At 41.7% G+C, this 27,106-nt stretch overlaps 1 protein-coding gene across 1 annotated transcript in view; it reads right to left on the bottom strand.

Moving 5' to 3' along the window:
- PCNX2 (pecanex 2) overlaps positions 1-27,106 on the bottom strand; it is a 300,964-nt gene that overhangs the window by 186,917 nt on the left and 86,941 nt on the right. Inside the window, exons 13-15 of the mRNA XM_039248833.1 lie at positions 25,359-25,530; positions 17,033-17,143; positions 16,186-16,277 (exon numbers count right to left, since the gene is read on the bottom strand). Of these exons, the coding sequence (XP_039104764.1) occupies positions 16,186-16,277; positions 17,033-17,143; positions 25,359-25,530 (375 nt within the window). The remainder of the gene's footprint in view (positions 1-16,185; positions 16,278-17,032; positions 17,144-25,358; positions 25,531-27,106) is intronic.

Genomic DNA, 27,106 nt, shown 5'->3' with positions numbered 1-27,106 from the left:
GCACCTGACCGTTGCCTGGTGAGACCCTCACCCAGAGGGCAGGAGCAGGTCCAAGCCGTAGGAACCTCAGAAGTGAGGGGTTTGGAAAAACTGCCCCATATGAGATAAAATTCAGGAGGCAGATGTCACCTAACAGGCTGATGGCTTGGACCCGGACAGTGTAGAAGTGAGGAGTGGACGGAGACCAGAGAAAAAGGAGGAGTGCTTGACTGCTGGTCGGTGAAAACGCAGAGTGCCAGTGCCAGAGACGGCGAAGCTGGGTAACGCCATTTTCACCTGTCCTGCACATGACCACATAAGCGCATGCGCACACCACACTGATCCATCACATTAAGCTAAGAAGCACCACCTAGTGGAGAACGGAACTGTTACACCAAGCCCCATCCAATTGTGCCAACCAAGCTCAGGCCCTAGAGGACGACCACAAGTCTCTCTCCCTGCTTAGTGTAGGACTATAAAGTGCTTCAAGATTAGATCTCTAGGGGAAACTAGATGCAATTTCTTTCAGATTTCATTCTGTTCACGGTCCATCTATTTTTTTTTCTTACTCTTAGATACAGAGAGAGAAAAAAATTATTTTTACTTTCCATTATTAAAAAAATTGTTTTTAATCTTTTTACTATATTTTTGTTTTACTGTAATTTTTTATTCTATTTTACTTTCTTCATTTCATATTAGTCTATTTTATTGTATACATTTTTTAATTTTTTAATGTTTTCTTATTTTTTCTTTTCTTTCCCTTTTTTCTCTATTCTACCAAGCTTCTTTCAACAACCAGACCAAAACATAATTAGGATCTAGAATCTTTTCTTTCATTTTTTTGTGTTGTTTTCAATTTTAATTTTTACTTGTATTCTTTTTCTTCATCCAAAATGACAAAATGAAGGAATTCATCCCAAAAGAAAGAATGGGAAGAAATGACAGCCAGGGACTTAATCAACACAGATACAAGCAATATGTCTGAACTAGAATTTAAAATCACAATAATAAGAATACTCACTGGGGTTGACCAAAGTGTAGAATCCCTTTCTGCAGAGATAAAAGAAGTAAAATCTCACCAGGACAAAATCAAAAATGCTATAACTGAGATGCAATCTCGAATAGATGCCACAGCAGCAAGGATGGGTGAAGCAGAGCAGCAAAGCAGCAGTACAGAAGACAAAACTATGGAGGATTATGAAGCACGAAAAAAGAGGGAAACTAAGGCAAAAGAGTATAATATAAGAATTAGAGAAAACAGGGGCGCCTGGGTGGCTCAGTCGGTTAAGCATCCAACTTCAGCTCAGATCATGATTTCATGGTTTGTGGGTTCGAGCCCCACATCAGGCTCTGTGCTGATGGTTCAGAGTCTGTTTCAGATTCTGTGTCTCCCTTTCTCTCTGCCCCTTTCCCACTCATTCTCTGTCTCTCAAAACTGAATAAATGTTAAAAAAAAAATTTTTTTAAGAATTATAGAAAACAGTGACTCTAAAAAGGAATAACATCGGAATCAGGAGTCCTAGAAGACGGAGAGAGAGAAAAAAGGGTAGAAGGTTTATATGAGCAAATCATCTTTCCTAACTTGGGGAAAGATGCAGGCATCAAAATCCAAGAAGCACAGAGAACTTCTATTAGATTCAACAAAAATCAACCATCAACAAGGCATATCATAGTCAAATTCACAGAATACACAGACAAGGAAAAATTCTATGAAAGCAACAAAGGAAAAAGTCCTTAACCTATAAGAGAAGACAGATTAGGTTTGCAGCAGACCTATCCACAGAAACTTGTCAAGCCAGAAAGGAGTGGCAGGATATACTCAATGTGCTAAATTGGAAAAATATGCAGCCAGGAATTCTTTACCCAGCAAGGCTGTCATTCAAAATAGAAGGAAAGATAATGAATTTCCCAGACAAACAAAAACTAAAGGACTTGGTGAACAGTAAACCAGCGCTGCAAAACTTTTAAGGGGCACTCTCTAAGGGGAGAAAAGACAAAATAAAACAAAAAAGACCAAAAGCAACAAAGACTAGAAAGGACCAAAGAACACCACCAAGAAATCCAACTCTACAGGCAACATAATGTCAATAAATTCATATATTTCAGTACTCGCTCTAAATGTCAACGGACTAAATGCTCCACTCAAAAGACACAGAGTATCAGAATAGATAAGAAAACAAGATCCATCTATATGTTCTTTATAAGTGACACATTTTGGACCTAAAGACACCTTCAGATAGAAAGTAAGGGGATAGAGAACGATCTATCATGCTAATGGTCACCAAAGGAAAGATGGAGTAGCCTCACTTATATCAGACAATCTAGATTTTAAAATAAAGACTGTAACAAGAGATAAAGAAGAGCATTATATCATAATTAAGGGGTCTATCCACAAAGAAGAGCTAACAATTGTAAACATTTATGCCCCATCGTGTAGACCCCAAATATAGAAATTGATTAATTACAAACACAAAAAAACTCATTGATAGTAATACCATCATATTAGAAGATTTCAACACCCCACTTACAGCAATGGACAGATCATCTAAGCAGAACATCAACAAAGAAACAATAACTTTAAATGACACACTGGACTGGATGGAGATAACAGATATATTCAGAATACTTCATCCTAAAGCAGAATACACGTTCTTTCAAGTGCACATGGAACATTCTCCAAAATAGATCACATACTGGAATATAAATGGGCCCTCAACAAGACAAAAAAGATTGAGATAACACCATGCATATGTCAGATCGCAATGCTGTGAAACTCGAAATCAACCCCAAGAAAAAATTTGGAAAGAAAACAAATAGGTGGAGATTAAAGAACATCCTACTAACGAATGGATGGACTAACCAAGCAGTTAAAGAGGAAATTAAAAAGTACATGGAAGCCAATGAAAGTGATAACACTACAGCCCAAAACTTCTGGGATGCAGCTGCAGGTGGTCATAAGAGGGAAGTATATAGCAATACAGGCTTTCCTAAACAAGGAAGAAAGTTCTCAGATACACAGCCTAAACTGACACCTTAAAGAAATGGAAAAAGGACAGAAACTAAAATCCCAAACCAGCAGAAGATTGCAAATAATAAAGATTAGAACAGAAATCAATGCTATTGAAATAAAACAAACAACAACAAAAACAGATCAATGAAACCAGTAGCTGATTCTTTGAATGAATTACCAAAATTGATAGGCCCCTAGCTAGTTTGATCAAAAAAAAAAACCGATAAGACCCAAATAAATAAAATCAAGAATGAAATAGGAGAGATCACAACCAACACTGCAGAAATACAAACAATAATAAGAGACTATTATGAGCAATTATATGCCAATAAATTGGACAATCTGGAAGAAATGGACTAATTCCTAAAGACATATAAACTACCAAAATTGAAACAGGAAGAAGTAGAAAATTTGAACAGACCCATAACCAGGAAAGAAATCGAATTAGTAATCGAATGTCTCCCAAAAAACAAGAGTCCTGGGCTGGATGGCTTTCCAGGGGAATTCTACCAAACATTTAAAGAAGAGTTAACACCTACTTGTTTGAAACTGTTAAAAAAAAATAGAAATGAAAGGAAAACTTCCAAATTCATTCTATGAGGCCAGCATAACCTTGATTCTAAAATCAGACAAACACACCACTGAAAAGGAGAACTACTGACCAATTTCACTGATGAACATGGATGCAAAAATTCTCAACAGGATACTAGTCAACCAGATCCAACAATACATTATAAGAATTATTCACCATGATCAAGTGGGATTTATACCTGGGAGGCAGGGCTGGTTCAATATCTGCAAATCAATCAAAGTGAAATCAGTCACATGAATAAAAGAAAGAATAAGAACCATGTGATCCTCAATAGATGCAGAGAAAGCATTTGACAAAATACGGCATCCTTTCTTGACAAGAATCCTCAAGAAAGTAGGGAAAGAAGGATAATACTTCCAGATCATAAAAGCCATCTATGAAAGATCCACTGCTAATATCATCCTTAATGGGAAAAACTGAGAGCTTTTCCTCTAAGGTCAGGAACACGACAGGATGTCCACTCTCACCACTGTTTTTCAACATAATATTGGAAGTCCTAGCCTCAGCAATCACACAACACAAAGAAATAAAAGGCACTGTAATCAGAAAAAAGAAACCAAACTTTCACTCTTTGCAGATGACATGATACTCTGTATGGAAAACTCAAAAGATTCCACCAAAAAACTGCTAGAACTGATCCATGAATTCAACAAAGTCGTAGGATATAAAACCAATGCACAGAAATCGGTTACATTTCTATACACCAATAATGAAATAGCAGGAGAAATCAATGAATTATCCCATTTACAATTGCACCAAAACCATAGAATATGTAGGAATAAACCTAACCAAAGAGATAAGAAATCTATACACTGAAAACTATAGGCAGCTTATGAAAGAAACTGAAGAAGACACAAATAGAAATATATCCCATGTTCATGATTGGAAGAACAAATATTGGTAAAGCATCCATACCGCCCAAACAATTTACATATTCATTGCAATTCATATTAAAATAACACCAGCATTCTTCATAGAGCTAGAACAAACAATCCTAAAAATTTGTATGGAACCAGACAAAACCCTGAATAGACAAAGCAATCCTGAAAAAGAAAACCAAAGCTGGAGGCATCACAATTCTGGACTTCAAGCTATATTACAAAGCTTGTAATCCTCAAGACAGTATGGTACTGACACAAAATCAGACATAGAGATCAATGGAACAGAATAGAGAACCCAGAAATGGACCACAAACTATGGCCAACTAATTTTTGACAAAGCAGGAAAGAATATCCAGTGGAATGAAGACAGTCTCTTTAGCAAATGGTGTTGGGGAAAACTGGACAGAGACATGCAGAAGAATGAACCTGGACCACTTTCTTACATCTTACACAAAAATAAACTCAAAATGAATGAAAGATCTAAATGTAAGACAGGAAGCCACCAAAATCCTAGAGGAGAAAGCAGGCAAAAACCTCTCTGACTTCAGCCACAGAAACTTTTTACTTAATATGTCTCTGAAGGCAAGCAAAACAACAACAACAAAAAAGAACTACTGGGACTTCATCAAGATAGAAATCTTCTACACAGCAGAGGAAGCAATCAGCAAAACTAAGAGGGAACTGATGGAATGGGACAATATATTTGCAAATGACATATCTGATAAAGGATTAGTATCCAAAATTTATAAAGAACTTATCAAACTCAACACCCCAAAAAACAAATAATCCAGTGAAGAAATGGGCAAAGGACATGAATAGACACTTTTCTAAAGAAGACAGCCAGACGGTTGACAGACACATGAAGAATGCTCAGCATCACTCATCATCAGGAAATAAAATCAAAACCACAATGAGATACGACCTCGTGCCTACAAAACAGATAAACATAAGGGAAGAGAAGCAAAACTAATATAAAAACAGGGAGAGGGACAAAACATAAGAGACTCTTAAATATAGAGAACAAACTGAGGGTTGTTCGAGGTTTTATAAGCGGGGGGGGGGGGGTAAATGGGAGGGGCATTGAGGACACCTGCTGGGATGAGCACTGGTTGGTATACAAAGGGGATGAATCACTGGATTCTACTAAAAAGCTACCGAAAAAAGCTACTAGAGTAGGTATTTAGCAAGGTTCCAAGATACTAGCCTAATATATAGCATTAAGTGTATATATAACAATGAATAATCAGAAACTTAAATTATACAATACTACTTAATGAGAGCATAAAACACATGTTTGTATACAAGCCATGTTTACTTTGAAAGAAACTGCCAAACTGTTAGGTATACAATTTTCCATCCCCACTAGAATGAATCAGAGTTCTTGTTGCTACTGCACAGCCTTGCCAGCATTTGATGTTGTCGGTGTTCTGGATTTGGGCCATTCTGATAGCTGCGTAGCAATAACTTATTATTATGTGCTTTTAGTTTCCATTCCACTTGTTCATTGCTGATATATACGGAAGTGAATAACTTTTATATATTAACCTCGTATCCTCCAATATTGCTAAACCACTTATTAGTTCTAGGGAGTTTTTTTCATCAATTTTGAATTTTCTACATAGAAAATCATGACATCTGTGAAAAGACAATTTTATTTCTTCCTTCCCAATCAGTATACTTTTGTTTCCTTTATTCTTACCTTATCTCAACATCCAATATGATGTTGAGAAGGAATAGTGAGAGAGGACATCCTTGTCTTCTTCATTAGTTTCTCACCATTACAATGTGAGCTGTAAGTTTTTTGTAGAAGTCCTTTATCAAGTTCAGGAAGCTTCCCACTATTTCTAGTTTTCTGGGAGTTTTTATCATGAATTGTTGCTGGATGTTTTCAAATGTTTTTTCTGCATCTGTTGATATGATCATGTGATTTTTCTTCTTTAGCCTGTTGATGTAATTGATTACATTATTTGATTTTTGAATATTGAACAAGACTTGCATATCTCAGAAAAGTCCATTTGGTCATGGTGTATATATTTTTGACACATTGTTGGATTTGACTGGGTAATACTCTGTTGAGGGTTTTTGCATCTGTTCGTGACTTTAATCTGTAGTTTTCTTTTAGTGTAATGTCTTTGTCTGGTTTTAGTGTTAGAGTAATTCTGATCTCATAGAATGTATTAAAAAGTGTTCCTTTTGCCTCTATTTTCTAAAATAGACTGTAGAGAATTGGTATAATTTCTTCACAAATGTCTGGTAGAATTCAATAGTGAACATCTTTGAGCCTGGTGCTTCTTGTTTTGAAAATTTATTAATTATTAATTCAATTTATTAAATATTGCAATCCTAATCAGATCATCGTTCTTCTTGGGTGAGTTTTGGTAGATTACATCTTTCTAGGAATTGATCCATTTCATCTAGATTATGTACATCATGGGTGTAGAGTTATTCACAATCCTATACCATCCTTTTAGTGTCCATGGAATCTATACTGGATATCCCCTCATTTATTTCTGTAATTAGTAATTTGCATCTCCTCTCTTTTTTTCTTAGTTGCCCAGGGTACAGGTTTATTGATTTAATCAATACTATTTTTTTTTAAAAACAGTGTTTTGTTTTGTATATTTTCTCTATCAATTTCCATCTTTCAATGTCATTGATTTTTTGTTCTAACTTTTTATTTTTATTTTCTTTTGTTTACTTCAGAATTAATTTGCTCTTCTTTTTCTAGTTTCCTAAGGTAGAAGTTTAGATTACTGATTTTAGATCTTTCTTCTTTTTCTAATATGCACACTCCATGCTATATTTTACCTCTAAGCATTGTTTTTGCTGAATCCTACTCATTTTGATAAGTTGTATTTTCATTTACACTTTGTTCAAAATACTAAATTCTTCTTGAGATTTCTCCTTTGACCCATGTGCTACTTAGAAGTGTATTGTTTAATCTCCTTATATTTGGGAAGTTTTAATTCCATTGTGGTCTGAAAGTAGATACTGTGTGCTTTCTATTCTTTCAAGTGTGTTAATATGTGTTTTATGGTCCAGAATGTGGTCTTAGTGAATACTTCACCTGAGTTTGAGAAGAATGTGTATTTTGCTATTGTTGGATGAAGTCTACACAAGTCAATATATTCAGTTGATTAATGATGCTGTACAGTTCATCTACGTCCTTACTGATTTTCTGCCTGCTGGGTCTGTCCATTTCTGATAGAGAGGTGTTCAAGTCTCCTACTATAACAGTGGATTCATCTTTTTCTCCTTATAATTTTATTAGTTTCCCCTTCACACATTTTGATGTTCTGCTGTTAGGTGTATACACACTCAGGATTGTTATGTCTTCTTAGAGAGCTGATCCTTTGAATATTATGTAATACTCTTCTTCATCTCTGAAATCTTCTCTTGCTCTGAAGTCCATTCTATTGCTCTGCAGTATGAAATTAATACAGCTATTCTCTTCTTTTTTCTTTCTTTTTTGTTTAGAGGAAGAGCAAGAACAGTGGAGAAGGTCAGACGATGGGGGGGAGAGACAGAGAGAGAGAGAGAATCTTAAGCAGGCTCCACAATCAGCACAGAGCCCAATGCAGGGCTCCATCCCACGACCCTGGGATCATGACTTGAGATGGGAACAAGAGTCAGACAATGGACTGAGCCCCCAGGCACCCTATATTCTTGCTTTCTTTTCATTAGTTTCTCAGGGTACATATTTCTCCATTTACCTTCAAGATATATGTATCTGTATATTTAAAGTGGATTTCCTGTGGACAATATGTAGCTGAGTCTCATTCTTTGATCATCTCTGACAGTCTGCCTTTCAGTTGGTGCATTTGCACCATTAATGTGTACAGTGATTATCAATATAGTTGGATTAATACCTGCTATAGTTGTTATTGTTCTTTACTCATTGCCCTTGTTCTTTGTTCCTATTTTTGTCTTCCACTCTTTTTCTGCCTTTTATGGTTTTAATTGATTTCATTTTCTCTCCTTTATTAACATACGTCTTTTTTAAAACACTTTTTTAGTCATTGCCCTAGAATGTGCAATATACATTTATAATCAAGTCAAGTCCACTTTCAAATAACATTCTGCCACTTTAGGGGTAGTGCAAGCACCACATAATAACTGTATACTTATATTTATTTGAATATATGGTTGGAATAATAGAAAAATGGAAATATTTATTTAACTCTCACTTATTCCTTCTCTGATAATCTTCCCTCCTTTATGTCGTTCTGAGTATCAGTCCTAATATGCTCCTTTTCTCTGAAGAACTTCTTTTAATGTGTCTTGCAAGGCAGGTCTACGGGCAACCAATCCCCCTCAACAAAACGCTTCTGATGGATAATTTTTCAGGGTACAGCATTATAGATTGGTGGTTTTTTTTTTTTCTCTCAACACTTTAACTATTTCACTCCACTCTTGTTTTATTTGAATTGTTTCCTGTCATAAGTCAGCTTAGGCTGCCATAGCAAAATACAGTACGTGTATGACTAAATATAATGTCTTAGACACCATAAATTTATTTCTTACAGTTCTGAAGCCTGGAGGTCACAGATTATGGTGCCGGCATGGTCAGATGCTTGTATAGGCTTCCTTCTGGGTCTGCAGATGGCCACTTGCTCTCTGTGTCCTCACACAGCAGTGAGACAGCAAGCTCTGGTGTCTCCTTCTCTTCTTGCAGGGGCACTAATCCCATCATGAGGGTCCCATCCTCCTGACCTCATCTAAACTGAACTATCTCCCAAAAGCCCATCGCCAAATACCATCACATTATGGGTTAGGATTTGAACATCTGAATTTGGGAAAAACAACTCAGTCTATAAGAGGTCCTGAGGAAAAACCAGACACAATTCTTATCTTTGCTCCTCCAATGGTAAGATAATGTTTTCTCTGGTTTCTTTCAAGATTTTTTTCTTATCTTTGATTTCTAGTATTTTGAATGATATGCACTGGTTTACTTCTTGTTGTTTTTGTTGATGTTTTGAATTCCTCTGCTTGGTGCTTTTTGAGCTTCCTGAATTTGTGATTTGATGTCTGACACTAATTTGGGGAAATTCTCAGTCATTAATGCTTCAAGTGATTTTTCTACTCCTTTTTCTCTTTATTCTCCTTCTGACATTTTCATTACATGTATGTTCTGTCTTTTGTCGTTGCTCCACAGGCCTTGGATATTTTGTTGTCTTCAGTCTTTTTCTCTTTGCCTTGTCATTTTGGAAATTTCCATTGACGTAACCTTGAGCTCAGAGATTCTTTCCTCAGCTGAGTCCATCAAAAGCATTCTTCATTTCTATTATATTGTGGGGGTTTTTTTTTCACCAGAATTTCCTTTTGATTCTTCTTTAAATCCATCTCTCTGCCTATACTGCCTGTCTCTGTTCTTAAATACTGTCTACTTCATCCTTTAGCATATAATCATAATTGGTTTAAATTCCCAATCTGATCATTCCCATACCTCTGCTATATCTAAATCTGATTCTGATGCTTGCTCTATCCATTCAAACTGTGTTTTGTGGCTTTTAGTACTCCTTGTAATTGTTTTCTTGATAGCCAGAGTGACATGCTGGGTACAAAGAACTGTGGTAAACAGGTATTTAGTGATGAGATGTTAAGGCATGGGGGGAGAGGTATTCTATAGTCCCATGATTACTGCTCAGCTTTTTAATGAGCCTGTGCCTCTGGACTGTGAGCTTCATAAGTGCATCTGAGTCCTGCTTAGGTAGGACAGAATGGTGGGGCTGGACTGGAGTCAGTATTTCTTTTCGCCCACATAGAAGGCTAGAGCCAACTGGAGTGTAGCATTTCCTTCCTCCAAGTCGGTTAGGCTCTTAAAAATCCCAGGAGTTTTGGGGCGCCTGGGTGGCTTAGTCGGTTAAGCGTCTGACTTTCGCTTAGGTCATGATCTCGCGGTTCGTGGGTTCGAGCCCCGCGTCGGGCTCTGTGCTGACTGCCAGCTCAGAGCCTGGAGCCTATTTCAGTCTGTATCTCCCTCTCTCTCTGACCCTCCCCTGTTCACGCTGTCTCTCTCTCTCTCTCTCTCTTCTAGAAATTAAAAAAAAAAAATCCCAGGAGTTTAGGCTGTGGGGAGATTGTGAGGGCAGGCCTTGTTAAGAAGAAGGGAATGCTCTGATATATTTCAGAATGTTTACTCTTCCCCTCCACCTGCTGAAAGCAAGACGGGATTTGGGGATTTTTCTCCAATATTCACTGTGAGAACCTGTTCAAAGCTCCCGGAGGTAACACTCACAAAAGTGTGGGGCCTCCTTGAGAACTGGGTCCCCTTGGAGATAGTAACTCTCAGACTTGCCCAGACTGAGCCTTCGGCAATTCCTCGATCACAGCTCAGGTTTTCCCGCCCTTGTACTCATTCCCACGAGGTTCCTGCTCCCAGGTTCCTGCTCCAGTAGCTTGTGATCCCCTGTACTACCTGCCCATCTCTCCAACTGTGGGAGCAGCGATTTGCTTGCTTCTTGTCTTCTCCAATGGATCCAAAAAGAGTTGTTGATTTTTTTAATTTGTTCAACTATTACTTAGTGTTAGGATGGAGTAACAACTTTCCAACCCCTCGCATCCTGGACAAGGAACTGGAAGCCAGCAATTGTTTTTTTTGACAAGGATTCCAAGGTAATTCAATGAGGGAAATGTTAGTCTTTTCAACAATCGTGCCAGTGAATCTCAATCTTTACCTCATCTCAGACACAAAAATCAACTCAAAGTGGATCACAGATCTAAATGTAAGAGCTGCAACTATAAAACTTCTAGGGAAAAACGTGTGTGATGATGTGTTATGTAAATATTTTCTAGATGGGACATAAAAAGTGCAAACCATAAAATAAATAATAGGCAAATTGGATTTTCTTATAATTAAAATGTCTGCTCCTTGAGAAATGCTGTTAATGAAATGAAAAGACAAGCCAAGGATTAGGAAAAAAATGTATACACAATATATAGTTGATAAAAGACTTGTATTCAGAACGTATTAAAAAAAACCTCTTATATCTTCTTTTTTTATGTTTTTTATTTATTTCTGAGAGAGAGAGACAGTGTAAGCAGGGGAGGGTCAGAAAGAGCGGGAGACACCGAATCGGAAACAGGCTCCAGGCTCTGAGCTGGCTGTCAGCACAGAGCCCTATGCGGGGGTGGAACCCACAAACCGTGAGATCATGACCTGAGCCAAAGCCAGATGCCCAACCGACCAAGCCACCCAGACGCCCCCCCAAAAAACCTCTTATATCTTAATATAATGCAATTTTGAAATGGGTAAAAGACTTTAGCAGACTTTCCACTGGAAAAGATAAATAAGTAGCTAGTGAGCATATGACACATACTTGACATGGGCATTATTAGAGAAATGCCAATTACAGCCACAATTAGTTACTAGTTCATGCTGGAATGAGTACTATTTTTAAAAACTATTACAAATATTGAGTGCAAGAAAGAATCTGGAACACTTGGAAATCTCAAAGACTCTGAAGGGATCAAAAATGGTACACACTTTGAACAGTTTGGCAGTTTCTTATAAAGTTAAATATTGACTATCCATCTGACCAAGCAATACCACTCGTAAGTATTTACGAGTATAATAAAGACATAATAAAGATATGAATAATAAAAACATGTATCCACACTAATACCTGCACACAAACGTTTATAGAAGTTTTACCTATAACTTGGGGCACCTGGGTGGCTCAGTCGGTTAAGCATCCGACTTCGGCTCAGGTCATGATCTCAGGGTTCGTGGGTTCGAACTCCGCATCAGGCTCTGTGCTGTCAGCTGGGAGCCTGGAGCCTGCTTCTGATTCTGTGTCTCCCTCTCTCTCTCTGTGCCCGTCCCCCGCCCCCCCCACTCAACATGGCTTGCTCTCCTTCTCTCTGTTAAAGGTAAGTGAACATTAAAACAATTCTTCTTAAAAAAAATTTTTACGTAGAATTTTTAAAAACTGGAAATAACCACAGCTATGCTACTTGGCGATAAAAAAGAGAAACGACTGACATGTGCAACAAGACAGTAGGATCTCAAAAGCATTCCACTAAGTGCAAGAAGTCTCAGAAAGCCACACGTTGTATACTTCCATTTAGAGGGGATTCAAAAAAAGGCAAAACTGGAGTGACAGAAAGCAGATTGTCAGTGGCAGAAACCTGGGCACGGGAGAGAAAGGACTCCAAAGAAGCATGGGGAACAGTCTGCGGGGGAAGTGGAACTGTTCTGTATCATGATTGTGATGTATGTATTGTGATATTATGAAATAATTCATAATAAATAATATTGTGATAGCATTTGAGTAGATACAATCATCAGAACTCATATAATTATATATTTAAAACTGGTGATTTCTATTGTATAAAGTTGAGTTTTATAAGTTATAAGCATAGAAATCAGATCAGTGGTAGTCAAAGGTTATGGTAGGAAGAAGAAGGCGGATTGTGAAGGTGGACAAGGGAATCTTTGAGTTGGTGGAAACTTTGCTCCACTTGAGTGTGGTGTTAGTCACATGACTACCTATAGTTATCAAAACTTATCTAAGTGTATATATTAAAAAGGTGAATTTTACAGTATAAAAATTATATCCCAATAAGTCCAGATTTTTTTAAATGTATGAAAACAAAAAATAACAAGTATTCGTGAGGATGTAGAGAGAAAGGAACCCTCATGCACTGTTGGTCAGGATGCAAACTGGTGCAGAAACTGTGGAGAGGGGCGCCTGAGTGGCTTGGTCGGTTAAGCGTATGACTTTCGCTTAGGTCATGATCTCGTGGTTTGTGGGTTTGAGCCCCGCGTCGGACTCTGTGCTGACTGCCAGCTCGGAGCCTGGAGCCTGTTTCAGAGTCTGTGTCTCCCTCTCTCTCTGACCCTCCCTTGCTCACGCTGTCTCTCTCTCTCTCTCCTAGAAATAAATAAAAATATTTAAAAAAAAAAAAAAGAAACTGTGGAGAACAGCATAGGGGTTGCTCAAAAAAGTAAAAGTAGAACTACCCTATGGTCTAGCCATCGCACCACTGGGTATTTATGCAAAGAATATAAAACACTAATTCAAAGGGATATATGCACCCCTAGGTTTATAGCAGCATTATCTACAACAGCCAAACTATGGAAGCAGCCCAAGTGTTCATCGATGGATGAATGGATAGAGAAGATGCAGTGTGTGTGTGTGTGTGTGTGTGTGTGTATACACCCACATATGGAATATTACTCAGCCATAAAAAAGAATGAAATCCTGCCATTTGCAATGACATGAATAGAGCTAGAGAGCACAATGCTAAGTGAAAAGAAGTTAGTCAGAGAAAGACAAATACCCTATGATTTTACTCATATGTGGGATTTAAGAAATAAAACAAATGAGCAAAGGGGAAAAAAGAGAGAAAGAAAGGGAAACTCAGAAACAGATCCTAACTACAGAGAACAAACTGATGGTCACCAGAGTGAAGGTAGGCAGGGGGATGGGTAAAATAGGTGACAGGGATTAAGGAGGGCACTTGTCATGACAAGTACCAAGTACTGTATGGCAGTCTTGAATCACTAAATCGCACATGTGAAACTACTATAGCACTGTACATTAACTAACTGGAATTAAACTGAAAACTCAAAACAGAAACAAAAAGGTTTAAAAATCTGGGTGTCTCAAAAATTAAAATAGAAAACAATAAAAAAACACACATGTGAAAATATACATTTAAACAAACACTGAAACACAACAGAGTGAGCAGACAAAGAATCCTACAGGTAAGCGCTTGTGACCCCTAAATTTTACAGGCAAGTGGCTTTACCTAAAGCAGAAAGAGATCCTCAGAAGTACAAGGACTCAGGACATAACTATCCAAGTATTTCTCCTGAATAAAATACCTGGGGTCCTGTGACAGCATATAAGAAAGCATTTCATGTTTTTTTTTTTATTATTATTTTTATTTCTAGGAGAGAGAGAGAGAGAGACAGCGTGAGCAGGGGAGGGTCAGAGAGGGAGGGAGTCACAGACTGAAACAGGCTCCAGGCTCTGAGCTGGCAGTCAGCACAGAGCCCGACGCGGGGCTCGAACCCACGAACCGCGAGATCATGACCTAAGCGAAAGTCAGACGCTTAACCGACTAAGCCACCCAGGCGCCCCAAGAAAGCATTTCAAAAGAAAGAATGCCAGAAACATTGATTCCTTCTGTAACGACTGCTCTGCATGATGGTATAAATGTATAAACATGGTGACAGAGTCCCCACCGCCACAAAAATTGCCTTAAAAGTGTGCAATTCCTCCTCCTCCTCTTTATTTATGCAAAATAAACTACATATACGAAAGGGACGGAAGGAGTGAGGGAGGAGATCAGGCCAATGAGGGTCACGGACAACTTCCAGGGGGATGCCCTCAGAGACAATCATGTCGCACGCCCCCTCTTCCATAAATGGGAATAAACAATGACCTTTCTGCCACCCACAGCAATGCATTTAGTAAGAGTGTAAGTTACTCTTTTGAAAGAGTCAGTTAAGAAGTGTCATTGGCTAGATATTAAAAACCCTTTGGAACATACATTATTTTTATCTACTCTTTTACATTTAATTTTCATTTTATCAGAGGTACCTACTGATTAAAACATTAAATGTGGGATGTCTATAAAGTCAACAAATATGTGTAATATTAATTGATTTTTTTCCTGGATGAAGACACCCCCGACATTACATGTGTTACGGCCTTCAGACGTTGCGGGCACTCTACAGTTCTACAAGACTGAAAAGGAACAGGAGCAGTCCCCATCTACAACATCTCATGGCCCAAGTTCCACTGCCTGAAGGCTATGCCTTCCAGCTGCTGCTGCTTCGTCCATGTTCCTCCATGTTTCTAGGTGACATGCTTGTTCTGTTCTTTTTATTTTTTTGATTTGTTAATGTTTTATTTATTTTTCAGAGAGAGAGGCAGAGCGCGAGATGGGGAGGGGTAGAGAGAGGGAGACACAGAATCAGAAGAAGGCTCCAGGCTCTGAGCTAGCTGTCAGCACAGAGCCCGACGCGCTAGAATCCATAGACCTAGAGATCATGACCCAAGCCAAAGTCGGACACTCAACTGACTGAGCCACCCAGGCACTGTTATTTCATGATCTTTTTCTATTTTAGATTTTATTTGCTGACTTTCCAGTGTGGAAGGCGGGATTAAGACGGCCCCGATGCTCCTGCTCACACACGCACTTCCCTTCCCCCATGTAACTATTATTCCGATCACCACAAGTCCAAAGCATCATGCACAGCTGAGCCACTGCGTGTACAACAGTTACCTCTCATTTTCTGTCACAACGTTTTGTTTTACTCAAGTCAATGCTCATCTTGTGTGTTCACCATTGCGGGACTCCGTTGCTGCACGCCTAAGCCTCAACTTTCTCCATCTGGATGAGTCTAGGGGCCATCTGTTTTCTAGACTTTAAAAGCTGCTCTCTGTCCACACAGCTTCACGCCATTTCATCTCTTTACCGCCTTTTGAGCGATGCTCCAGAAAGCAGGGAAACACATGGGTCCCGCTGACCGCCATGCTGGGTGGAGGCCGAGGGTCAGAATGATGCCACAGAGGCACGTGCAGCGGTGGTGAGACCATGTGGCTTTGATTTCCCTAGCAAATCAGGGATCTTAAGATGTCTTCTAATACCACCGAGGTCCCACCCTCAGGGCCGTGCTACTCCTGATGTGCTCGGATCCCGCTTACACCCCCACTTAGTTTGCTGAAAGGGAGGACAAGGGCGGGGGCCTGGGTCCTCACTCCTACCTTCACGGCGCTGAAGCAGAGCACGTGCAGCAGGGCAGCCGAGGCGGCGCTCCGGGCCACGCTGTAAACAGCCGACATCATCCCAGAAACGGCTAGAACACAAACACCAATGTTCTCGCGGTCAATAAACGTAAGAAAGTGAAGAGAGGGGGCAGCTTTCCAATACAAAATGTCTGCCGGGGGTGGGGGGCAAAGCACAAGTCTGAGGGATCCGTCAAAGGCACTGGATGACTATGACTATGAGAAAGAGACAGACCACTTACTAAACACGCAGGAGGAAAGTATTTAGAAAGGATTGGGGACACCAGACTGTGTGAACAGGTCCCGTGTGGATGTAGGGAGTCCTTGTATGCAGCTGAGAGCTGCTGGCCGCAATCAATCTCACGGATGAAGGTTTCCACAGAAGACAGGGGGATAAAGAGAGAGGTTGGTGAAATGAACAAGCAATGCTCGCACACGTGTGTGTGTGTGTGTGTGTGTGTGTGTGTGTGTGTGTGTGTGTGAGATGAGGGGGTAGAGTACTGGATCACCAGCTATGCCCAAGTGCTTTATGTACGATTTCATTTAGTTTTTACAGAACCCCTAGGAGATCCACACATTCATTTCCATTTAGAGAAGCCAATAGTTGCATTTCATGGACTTTAAAGTTCAGCAACCGGCACAAAGTCTTCAGGTAAGGATGTGGCGACATGGGTGAAGACACGGGTCCCCTGTCTATACAGGTACACGCACGGGGTAGTTTAGTGCTGAGGACAATGAACGCCTAGCTGTCCAGACTCTCACTCCATTCAGCCCTTATCAGGACTTCATACTCCTTTACAGGAAGAGTGGGATGTCCATGACTTACCAGAGCCTCCGAAAAACAGCATGTCAATCTGTTCCAGAAGGTAAACGCAGAAAGTGTCGATCTGCGGGAAGAGCCCAAGGAGGGAAATCGCAGGGAAGCAATATAAAAATACTGGAAGTAGACAGACAAAATTCATGGTAAGTGTGTGATCAATGGCCACCAGGCCCCTGAGCCAATCCCGCCTGCTCCCCTTCCAGCACCCAGCCCGCCATGCCTGTGTCCTGGAGGCAAGACTGGACGTCTCACACCCGTAGGAGGAAGGTCCGCAGGCCGAGTGGAAACGTGCCTGCAGAAGTAACAAGGGGCCATGTCTCAGGAAGAGTCCCAGGTGAGGTCCCAGGAGAGACCTCGGGTGCTGAGGAAGGCAGTGGACCCGGCCACGGTTTGCAAGATCATCCTTGCATCTGGAGGGCACGAACGTGGGAGGAAGAATCTGGCAAACTCCAGGAACAGGCAGAGCTAAAGGGTGGTAGGTGGGCGGGTCTTTCTCTGCATGGGGTGGGCGGTGCAAATACTGGAGCTGGGGGCTCCTCACCCTGTGCTTCTGTCCCCTGGTGCACTTGATGTGCTGAGTGTCACCACATCTAAACGCCGACCACAGATTCGAGTTGTCAGAGGAACTCAGGTTCTCAGAGGAACGCGGGAGGGTGGTGACTAAGAAACCACCACAGGTGATGGTGGGTCACTAAAGGGACTGACTCCCCGGGGACTGGAGCATCTGGGACATGAAGGCGGCACTGCCTGGCCAGAGGAAGACTGTGCTCTGTCCCAAAACTGTAACAGTGCAGCTGGATAAACCATCCGCATGCCAGGATTCCATGCGTCCCCCAGATCATTTGTTAGGGGAAATAAGAGGTACCAGAGCTGCATTTTATAGCTACTTCCCCGTCACACTCTCTTCCTCAAGTCTGTGTAAGTTGGCTTTCATAGAATCTCCCATTCCTTCTGCTATAATTCATCTGTCTTCTGTCTCAGTTTATTGAGTAGCATGTCGGTGACGTTCAATACTGGTAAGCCTTAATAAAACTAAGGAAATTTGATTTGAAATGCCATATGCCTAAACGTTGGAATTATGTGCTAACAGTGTGCATAAACCACAGTCAACAGTGGGGATGGGGATGGTAGGGAGGTTGCCTCAGCTATTTCTGAAAAATCAGAAAGGCAAACTTCCCATTGTGAAATTGTAGAAACGAGAGTATCTGTACGGTCCCACGCTCTTGCATATTGGTGCTTAAACGTAAGTATGGGACAATCTTCTCTAGGATCACACCAGGAACTGTTTCAACTTTCTTGTTTTGATACACGTGGTGATTTTCCTGTCATGTTTACTGTGGCAAGAGTTCAACGATATCGTAAAAACATAGAGCACCTGTGAGTAATACACTTCTCGATCAACATAGGCAATAAGACACACATAGTATTTTTTTCAGTTTCTGTTAGTGGAACTCAAGGATATGGGGATGATCTAAGAAATAAATAGAAATTTAATTACAGAACATAGCTATAGGCATCAAAATTTGAATCCATTTCAAATTTCAAGTGAACTGACAACTTCTCTCAACTCTGAGACACAAACCCAGCAGTGAAGGTTATATGCTCTGCTGTACTCCTCATGGCCAGGACAGGGGCAGAGGGAAGGGGTGATGAGATTGCATTAGTTCACCTTCTCAAGTGCTGTGCGTGTGGCAAAAACCGCACCAAGAATGAAGAACTCCAGGGAAAAGTACACGTGTGAAATAATACTAAAGGCAGGTGAATATTGGAAACTGTTCAACAAAGCTCATAGGGCGCCCGAGTGGTTCAGTCGGTTAAGCATCCGACTCTGGCTCAGGTCTGTGGGTTCGAGCCCCATGTCGGGCTCTGCGCAGACAGCATGGAGCCTGCGTGGGATTCTCTCTCTCTCCCTCTCTCTGTACGTCCCCCACTCACTCTTTCTCTCTCTAAAAAATAAGCTAAGAAAAAAGTATTAGAAATACAGTAGGCAATGAAACGACAACTATGGAAGCAGAAAGGACTGGAGCCAGTGAATCATGGCTTGAAAGAGCTAGGACGGGGGGAGACGGCCGGAAGCCTTGGCCAGAGATACTGTTGTTGTGCATGCAGAACGGAAGCTTCCTGGCCACGGTGGACGGACGGAAGCCCACATGGAGCCCACGATCTAGAGCCTCGCCAGGATGTATTAGAGAAGGAAATCGCTACCCTTTAAAATCAAAGCCAGGGAGGGAGAGCCCTCACATCTCATGTGTCAGGTCATAGTTCGTGTGAATAAAAAAGTAGCCAAGGGGCGCCTGGGTGACTCAGCCAGTTGAGCATCCGACTCTTGATTGCAGCTCAGGTCATGATCCCAGAGTCGCGGGACTCAGCCCCGCGTCAGTGCGGAGCCTGCTTGGGATTCTTTCTCTCTCTTCCTCTGCCCCCTCTCTCCCACTCACTTTCTCTCTCTCTCTCTCCAACATAAAAAAAGAAATATTTTTAAAATTCAGCCAAATGGTTTTTGCATTAGAACAATTAGAAAATTACACTTAAAGTTGCGGAGGTCATTTTGTCCTTTTTCCAAAAGAAATAGAAAAAAGAAAAAAAGGAAAAAAAGAAAAGTCCCTGTGGCTACTGGCAATTTGCCTTGTGAACAGATTTTTTTTCTTAGCGTACCACTGGCAGGGTCTATAATTTTCTCTCACTTCTTCCCTACTCCTCATTTTCCCTGATAATTACCATAAATGCAGAAACTTCTGGTACAGTTCCATTTCTTTCCAAGCAACATTTATAAATTAAAACATTGTAACTTGGCTTGTTTCTTTTCTTTAATGTGAATAATGACACTCATTGTTATTCTATCCTATTACTATTACAGGTTTAATTTGAGAGAGAGAGAGAGAGAGAGAAAACACACAGAATTAAATAACTTGGAAATATACTTGAAACCTGCGCAGTTGATGTGAACGTATATGTTGTGTGTTTCCAAAGTGCCATATCTGTGTATTAACTAATTGTCCTGAAGATGGAGATGGACTATACCGAACCCCGGAAACAGCCTTCATAGATGACACACAGAGAAGACAAATGTGAGGTCTCACCGGACAGAGGAGAGGGGTACATTCCAGTAACCAGTCACAAAACCTCCCTCTTCCAAAAACACTTCCAAGGGGGTATTATTGAATCTGCATTATTGGAGGTGGGGGGTTATGGTCCAAAGGACTAACAGAAAACAGAAAACTCTCAGATCTGAAAGGGATCTAGGCAGTGCCTGGGGTCGTGCTACCAATGTGACAGCCACCGCACCCTGCCCAAGCCCTTGCCGTGTCTGGAACTCCTTGCTTCACTGGGTGACCCCACGGTACCACTGCACACCTCTAGCCCAAACCATCTTACAGGTCTTGGCCACGACTAGTTATTACAGCTCCGACAGCGACCCACCACTGCCTGTACCTCCAGCCCCCGAGCATTTCTTCTCGTTCTCCTCCCCCATCTCCAGGTACAGGTGGTGAGGTACACACTCAGGGCACACTCTAGCTTTGCTCCTGTTCCTTTTGAAGTACAAAATAAGACACTCAAGGCCTTTTGGCTTCCTCAGCTGGGGGATAATTACAAAGACAGCTTTGTAATTGTAACCCCTCATTGGCTTTCACTGAAGTTGCCCTAATGGAAAGTATTAAAAACTTCCAGCCCAGAGGTCGCCATGTCTGACTGAGCACAGGCAAGGAATACTGACTCAGAGGTCCCTTCACCTCCCTCCCGAAAATAAAAAGAAAGAATTGTTCCTTATAACGAAAGAGAAGTGCCCACAGGAATATGCTGAATATCTACGAGGGGTCATAGCAGGGAAAATTATGAGAAAATTACCCTCAGTGTTTCTTTGTCTTTAACTTACCATCTCCCACCCCAGGGCCCAGCCCCAGCCCGTAAAAGCAAGTCCCTGCCACTGACTCTGTCTTTCTTCTTATGTTCCCAAGTTCAGCCCCCAAGTTCCCTGCCTTGGATCAACATACATCCCACCTGCTTGCATTGTTCTAATATGTAATTGAGAGGTTTCCCTTTGAGATGTTCCTCTCCTTGCATTATATAAGAGAAGGAGCCTCTCCATCTTTCCTGCCCACCCGATTTCCACCTGACTCACCTCCCACCACTGGCTCACTTCAACCCCTTCTGCCCTGGGAGACAGAGGAGGCAAGGTCTGCTCCCCGCTCCTTTCCTGCTTCCCTTCCTCGGCTGCCTCTTCTCCCTCTGATGGGTTGAGGGTGTTGAGCTGAAAGCAAGAGCGGCAGCGGGTAACAGCAATATCATCAATAAGGTACCATCCTAAGAAATATTTCGCCTTTCCCAGCACCAGCCAGAGGAGCACCGCAGCACGAGAGGCAGAGAGCACCTTTAGACCACAGGATAGAAAACGAGGTCACATGTGCTAAGTTCCTGTTTCTCTCCTGTCCTTTTTCTTTTTTTAGGTTTATTTATTTAAGAGAAAGAGTGTGTAAGGGAGGGGCAGAGAGAGGGAGAGAGAGAGAGAGAGAGAGAGAGAGAGAGAGAATCCCAAGCAGGCTCTGCACTAATGCTGTCAGCACAGAGACCGATGCAGGGCTGGATCCCAGGAACCGTGAGATCATGACCTGAACGAAAATCAAGAGTTGGATGCTTAGCTGACTTAGCCACCCAGATGCCTCTCTTGTCCTTTTTCTTAAATGCTTCTTGTTAAATGGACTGAATTACGTCCCTCCAAAACAGTACCTGTAAATGTGACTTCACTTGAAAATCGGGTCTTTGCCCATGATCCCATTATGATGAGGTCATTAGGATGGGCCCTGATCTAACAATAATCTTGATGTCTTTATAAAAAGGGGGAATTTGGACATTTGGACACAGAGACAGACACACACAGAGGGAAGACGAAGTGGACACACATAGGGACAGGCCATCTATGAGCCAAGGAGAGAGGCTCGGGACACGCCCTTCCCTCGCACCTTCAGAGGTTTTAGACTTCTGGCCCCCAGAACTATGAGACAATACATCTCTGATGTTCTCAGGGACCCATTAGCGGTACTTTATTACAGCAGCTATCTGAAAACACACACTCCTTTTTCTTCCCAATAGCCTTTCATTCCCTCCTGATTTTTTCTTCTCTCCCTGTTAGTTTCTGGACCTAACAATGGCAGATTATTACCCACTCAGCTCCCTTGGTAATGAGGGACAGAAGGTGGAGAGGTTCCATAAAGAAGAATGAATGACTTTGAATTGCCCTTGCTTCCTCCCATCATGTCAGAAAAACAGTATACACCTCTGCCGCCTTCCTCTCATTCCTAGTTGCTCTACATTTGTTCCACAGTCTTTTCCTGCTCGGTGCAAATTAGTGTGTTTAACACATTCACTCCATAGGGATTGCTATTGTTCTAGTTTTTCATTTTTCTGTATCCCAGAAGTCATTTAGTTGGCTTGCTGGATTATTTATTGCTGTTCTTACTTGTCACTGTTGACAAGCAGACAAAAAATACTTATGACGGAAAAGCTTTAATGAGGGAAAGGGAATTCCAGATAGAAAGATAAGAAAGGCCATATTCCCTGCCCTGTCTCCACTCCTCAGTGGAATTGGTTTGAAGAAAAATAAACTGAGAATATACATCGTCAGTAGCTTATTTGAGAACAGGGGTTTCTGCCAAAAGTAAAATCGCACCAAGTACATTAAGGTCTTACTTCTGGGGCCCTAATAACATGTCGCATTCTGACACGATGGCCGATTTGCTATGCCAAAGGCTACACTTCCTGCAACGCCATTGGCTTGTTTATAGTAGCGAATTAAGTAAAGGGAGAAATGATGGAGACACCCACATTCAGAAAAACAATTTCCAAATGGAATGTATGCCCTGCTTTTCTTCCTTTTTCTACAAATCACCTTCCAGTGGTGCTTAGGAAGTTCCTACTTACTGAAAGGCTGAGGCAAACAGGACAAAAAGGACTCTAAGCTTTCCCTGTGCTCGTGCGTTCATCCATTCAACAAACATGTCTTTAGTGCCTGTATTTACCAGGCACAGTGCAGGGTGCTAGGGGTTCAGCGTGAGAAAGGAGGCACAGGCTCCATCATGCATGGATCGAAGCCACCAGCACACAAGCTAGTGAGGGAGCAGACGTTAGTCAAATATCACACGTGCAGCCGAGGACTCCGCAGTGGGTTTGGGGCTCTGAAAAGGATGGGTTATGGGGGGATAGAAGATGGGCCTGAGCTTAGGGGAATGGACCATCAACTAGCACAGTCAGGGGGGTTGGGGCACCACAGAAGAGGAACACAGGACATGAGGGTGAGATGAAGAGGTGCCGGGGTAGTTAGGGTTCCAGGTCAGGACACAAATCCTGTGACCTGTAAGAGGTGGAGCTCTATCAACACTAACCCGTACTCGAGATTCTGGGAAAAGATGGTCATGGGGAACCCCTGATTGAGTGTGGGGTGCAGACAGGGAAGACAACAACATTATGACACAGACACCGCTTTCTTGAACATCTTCCAAAATGCTTCCATGCCCCCTCCACCTCTGATCCCCAGCCCCTCTTGTGCGCTTGAGCTCTGGACCCCAGCACTGCTGCTCGCTAAGAAGACAACAGAAGAGGTTGGTCCCCAGCGTGCACAGCCATGACTGGGCATCTGTGTCTGCTCACACTCTGTCTTTTTTCACTGCAGCTAATCACAGGAGGGAGATGGGTGAGCACATTTATAAGAAGATAAAAGTAACGGAAAGTCTTTCTTGGGGTGTGTGCATGCGTGTGTGTGTGTATGTGTGCATGTGTGTGTGTGTGTCTAACTGACAGAACATCAAGTAATATAAAAAGATAAGGTGAAAAATATCAGAAAGGATAAAAGCAAATATTCTTGGTGAAAAGGCCCTGCCTGGGAGCCTAATCACGGGATCAGTTCTTCTTGTGTTTTCCCCAATATGTTTCCATTTCCTACTTGAGCTCAGAGGTTCTTTGAACGTGGTGCCTAACTCTCTGGTATTAAGATGCTACTCAGCCCCTCTCATGATGTAACAGGAAGAGAGATGTTGAGGGCACAGACAAAGGTGGGCTTGTTGGGGGCTGGGCATGGGGGAGTGAAGAGTTTGCTACCAATACAACAGGAAGAGGAATAGGGAGATGGTGGTTGGGAAGGTGAGTCAGGGGGTGGATTCACCTACAAGGAACACAAAGATATGCCGTATTGGGGGGCCTTTTCCAGTCCCACTAGAGAGACTCAGGAAGCTGTCTTGCGGGCCAGGGAAAGAATGATATGGGACCCATGGCTTTGAAAATCTCCTCCTGAATAAGATATCCAACCGGAAAGCAACAGCTCCAGCGTTATCAACCCATCTGGGCAACACGATCACAGCCAATCACAGGCCGGCGTGGGTGTCAACCCCCGGATGTCGTGGCAAGAACTCTCAGAGCACTGGCAGGCAAGCCCTCAGAGCCGCAGGCAATCCTGGGGTGGCCTCTTCACCTAACAATGATGATAATGCCTAGTACCCAGTGCCAGGAACTGTTCTATGTGTTTAAATACACTGACTTAATTCAAACGTGCACCAGCCCCTAAGGTGAGTACCATTTTCCCCCCACAGTACAGTAGATCTTTTCTCAAGGTCACATAACTAGTAAGGGGGCAGAGCTAGAATTAAACGGCCGGGCACCTGGCTCCAGCATTGGGGCTGGTGCCCCGTGTAAATGGAGCACATCGCATTAAACACTGCCTGGACCTTACAGTGCACAGACTCTACCTGGCCGGAGAACCATACACTCAAGTGTTACTAGAATGTCTGTACCACTTGGATGCTGGGACAGCCACCCAGGTGGCAAAACTCCTCACCCCGTGGAGCTCCACTGATGGCTCCCACCAGTCACTGCAGCAACCAGCCTTCAGATACTACAGTGTTGCAGGGCGCCTGCGTGGCTCAGTCGGTTAGGGGGCCGAGTTTTGCTCAGGTCATGATGTCACAGTTTATGAGTTCAAACCCTACGTCCGACTCTTTGCTGACAGCGGAGCTTGGAGCCTGCTTCGGAGTCTGTGTCTCACTCTATCTCTCTCTGCCCCTCGCCCACTCACACTCTTTCTCTCTGTCTCTCAAAAATAAACATTAAAAAAAAAAGATATTACAGTGTTGCAATACCACAATCCTTCAGAATAATTCAGCTATTGGATGTGCTGGGGCTGCAGTTCCCAGACCATCTTCTAAAGGTATACAAGCCAAAAGAGAAATGCATGTCTCTTCATCCGATAATCAGATAAGGAGGTTTTCTCCAACTGGAAATTCAGAATATCAAGGAGAGAGTTATCCTCCCTCCTCTATACCCTTCCCCACACCCCAAATTCACTCACCTATTAGAAGGTCCCTAGCCGACTGGAGGGACCTTGGAGAGAAGAGCTTCAGGCCATAGACAATGTAAGTGGGAGGGTGCCGGGCTTTGGCCCCTGTATCAAGAAGCAAAATAAGGCCACACAGCACACAAAAATAGATTGGTCTGCTATATGTTATGATTTGGTTGTGTCCCTAGAAAACAAACACAATTTCTGAATGGTACCTATTATTTTGATTAAATGACAAAAACCTCATAATCAGTCATTTATATCATATCATACAAAATACCATAAAACATTCTCCCCCTCTCCCAGCACAATTCATGTACACAAAACCCCAGGAAAAGGAAAAAAAACACTCTGATACTTGTTCTGACAATTAAGAAGAAGAGTATCAAAAAGAATGTTATGCCTCTCAGACTCAGCAAGATTTAGCTGGAAATTTAATCACCATCGTTAGCTACACTCTAGATTGAATCAATGCTTCCCTAACAGCGAAACTTCCATTTGTATTGTTCATTTCAAATGCAAAACTAATACAAGCCATTATTTGCTCTACATGGTCTAACTTGAGCCCCACTATTATTAAGAAATAGAGTTATAAGTTGTAGGCTTTGGTTTCCTTGTCTTAAAAAACAAGACACTACAGATGCAAAGTTATACCCACAGAGTCTGCATTAAATGCCTCAGTGTAACACAGGAGAATAATCCAATTCCTGAAACCTCACCATTTACATACATTTTCCTTTGAGGGGGACCAAAAAGTTAACAGATCTCATCTTAGCCCTCAAAAGATTGTTATGAGGAGAAGTACACACATGTTTGTTCTTCTCCTTGAATAGACAGAAAAACTACAGAAAAGATACAACACCAAACTTTTCAGGGCAAAAGCCAATGAAGAATTTACATGTCACAAATCAGTGCACAATTCAAAAGGCTCAAAACACCAACAAAAATGAACTAGGAGGAGAATATTCTTTGCAATTCATGAGCTACGCTGGGTATAAAAAGTAAAGATTAAAGTGATATGGCTTTGGGTGTGAATTTTTAAAGTCACTGCCTTGAACGTGTTATATTTAGAAATGCAATTTAAATTGCCACAGCTTCTATAATAGACACAGTCCTATTCTGAGACCATCTTTTAATAGGAAGGAAAACACAGGCGGTCTGTAGGGGCTGGCTATGTTTGGCCCCGAGTCCAGACTCAGTCTTAAAGGAATACTTGCACTCTTATGAAATTTCCTTTTGAATCCAACTGGGTCATAGATTAATGGGTATGGGAATACGTTTTCTGCATTAAAAAAAAAATCGAAACTAAAGCCTAAGTGAGATCGTAATGCATTTCTTATCAAGTGAAAAGCAAAATAACTTTGGTTGCTACAGATAGAGACAGTATACAAACACACCAGACATTCCTCAAAGTGACACCATATAGGAGATATAATTAAAGAGCTACCTCCCAGTTGTCCTGATTCTTTCTTTTCTTAAAAGGTTTAAAAATACATTTTCTAGGAATTGAAAGTCTGGCTTTGAACAAGTCTGCATATCATCTTAAATCTGCCAAGTCAAACTTTGTTAATGGGCAGAGGAGTGCTTCCTTGTCATTGTAATTTATGACACAAAATGTCAGGCTGGCTCCCTCCCAAAGGGCCTGCCCTCATCATCCGCCAATGCCTCACCTCACCGTATGTTTTGGGTCCCCAGACCATTCTAAGCATGACCCTAACAGGTGGCACAGACATCGCTTTTATTTTCCTTCATTCCTAAGA

This window comes from Hyaena hyaena, unplaced genomic scaffold (assembly GCF_003009895.1).
Source record: "Hyaena hyaena isolate Hyena2069 unplaced genomic scaffold, ASM300989v1 scaffold_319, whole genome shotgun sequence".
Classification (NCBI taxonomy): domain Eukaryota; kingdom Metazoa; phylum Chordata; class Mammalia; order Carnivora; family Hyaenidae; genus Hyaena; species Hyaena hyaena.
Note: the sequence above shows the minus strand (reverse complement) of the source record. Positions and strands in the feature narration are given on the sequence as shown.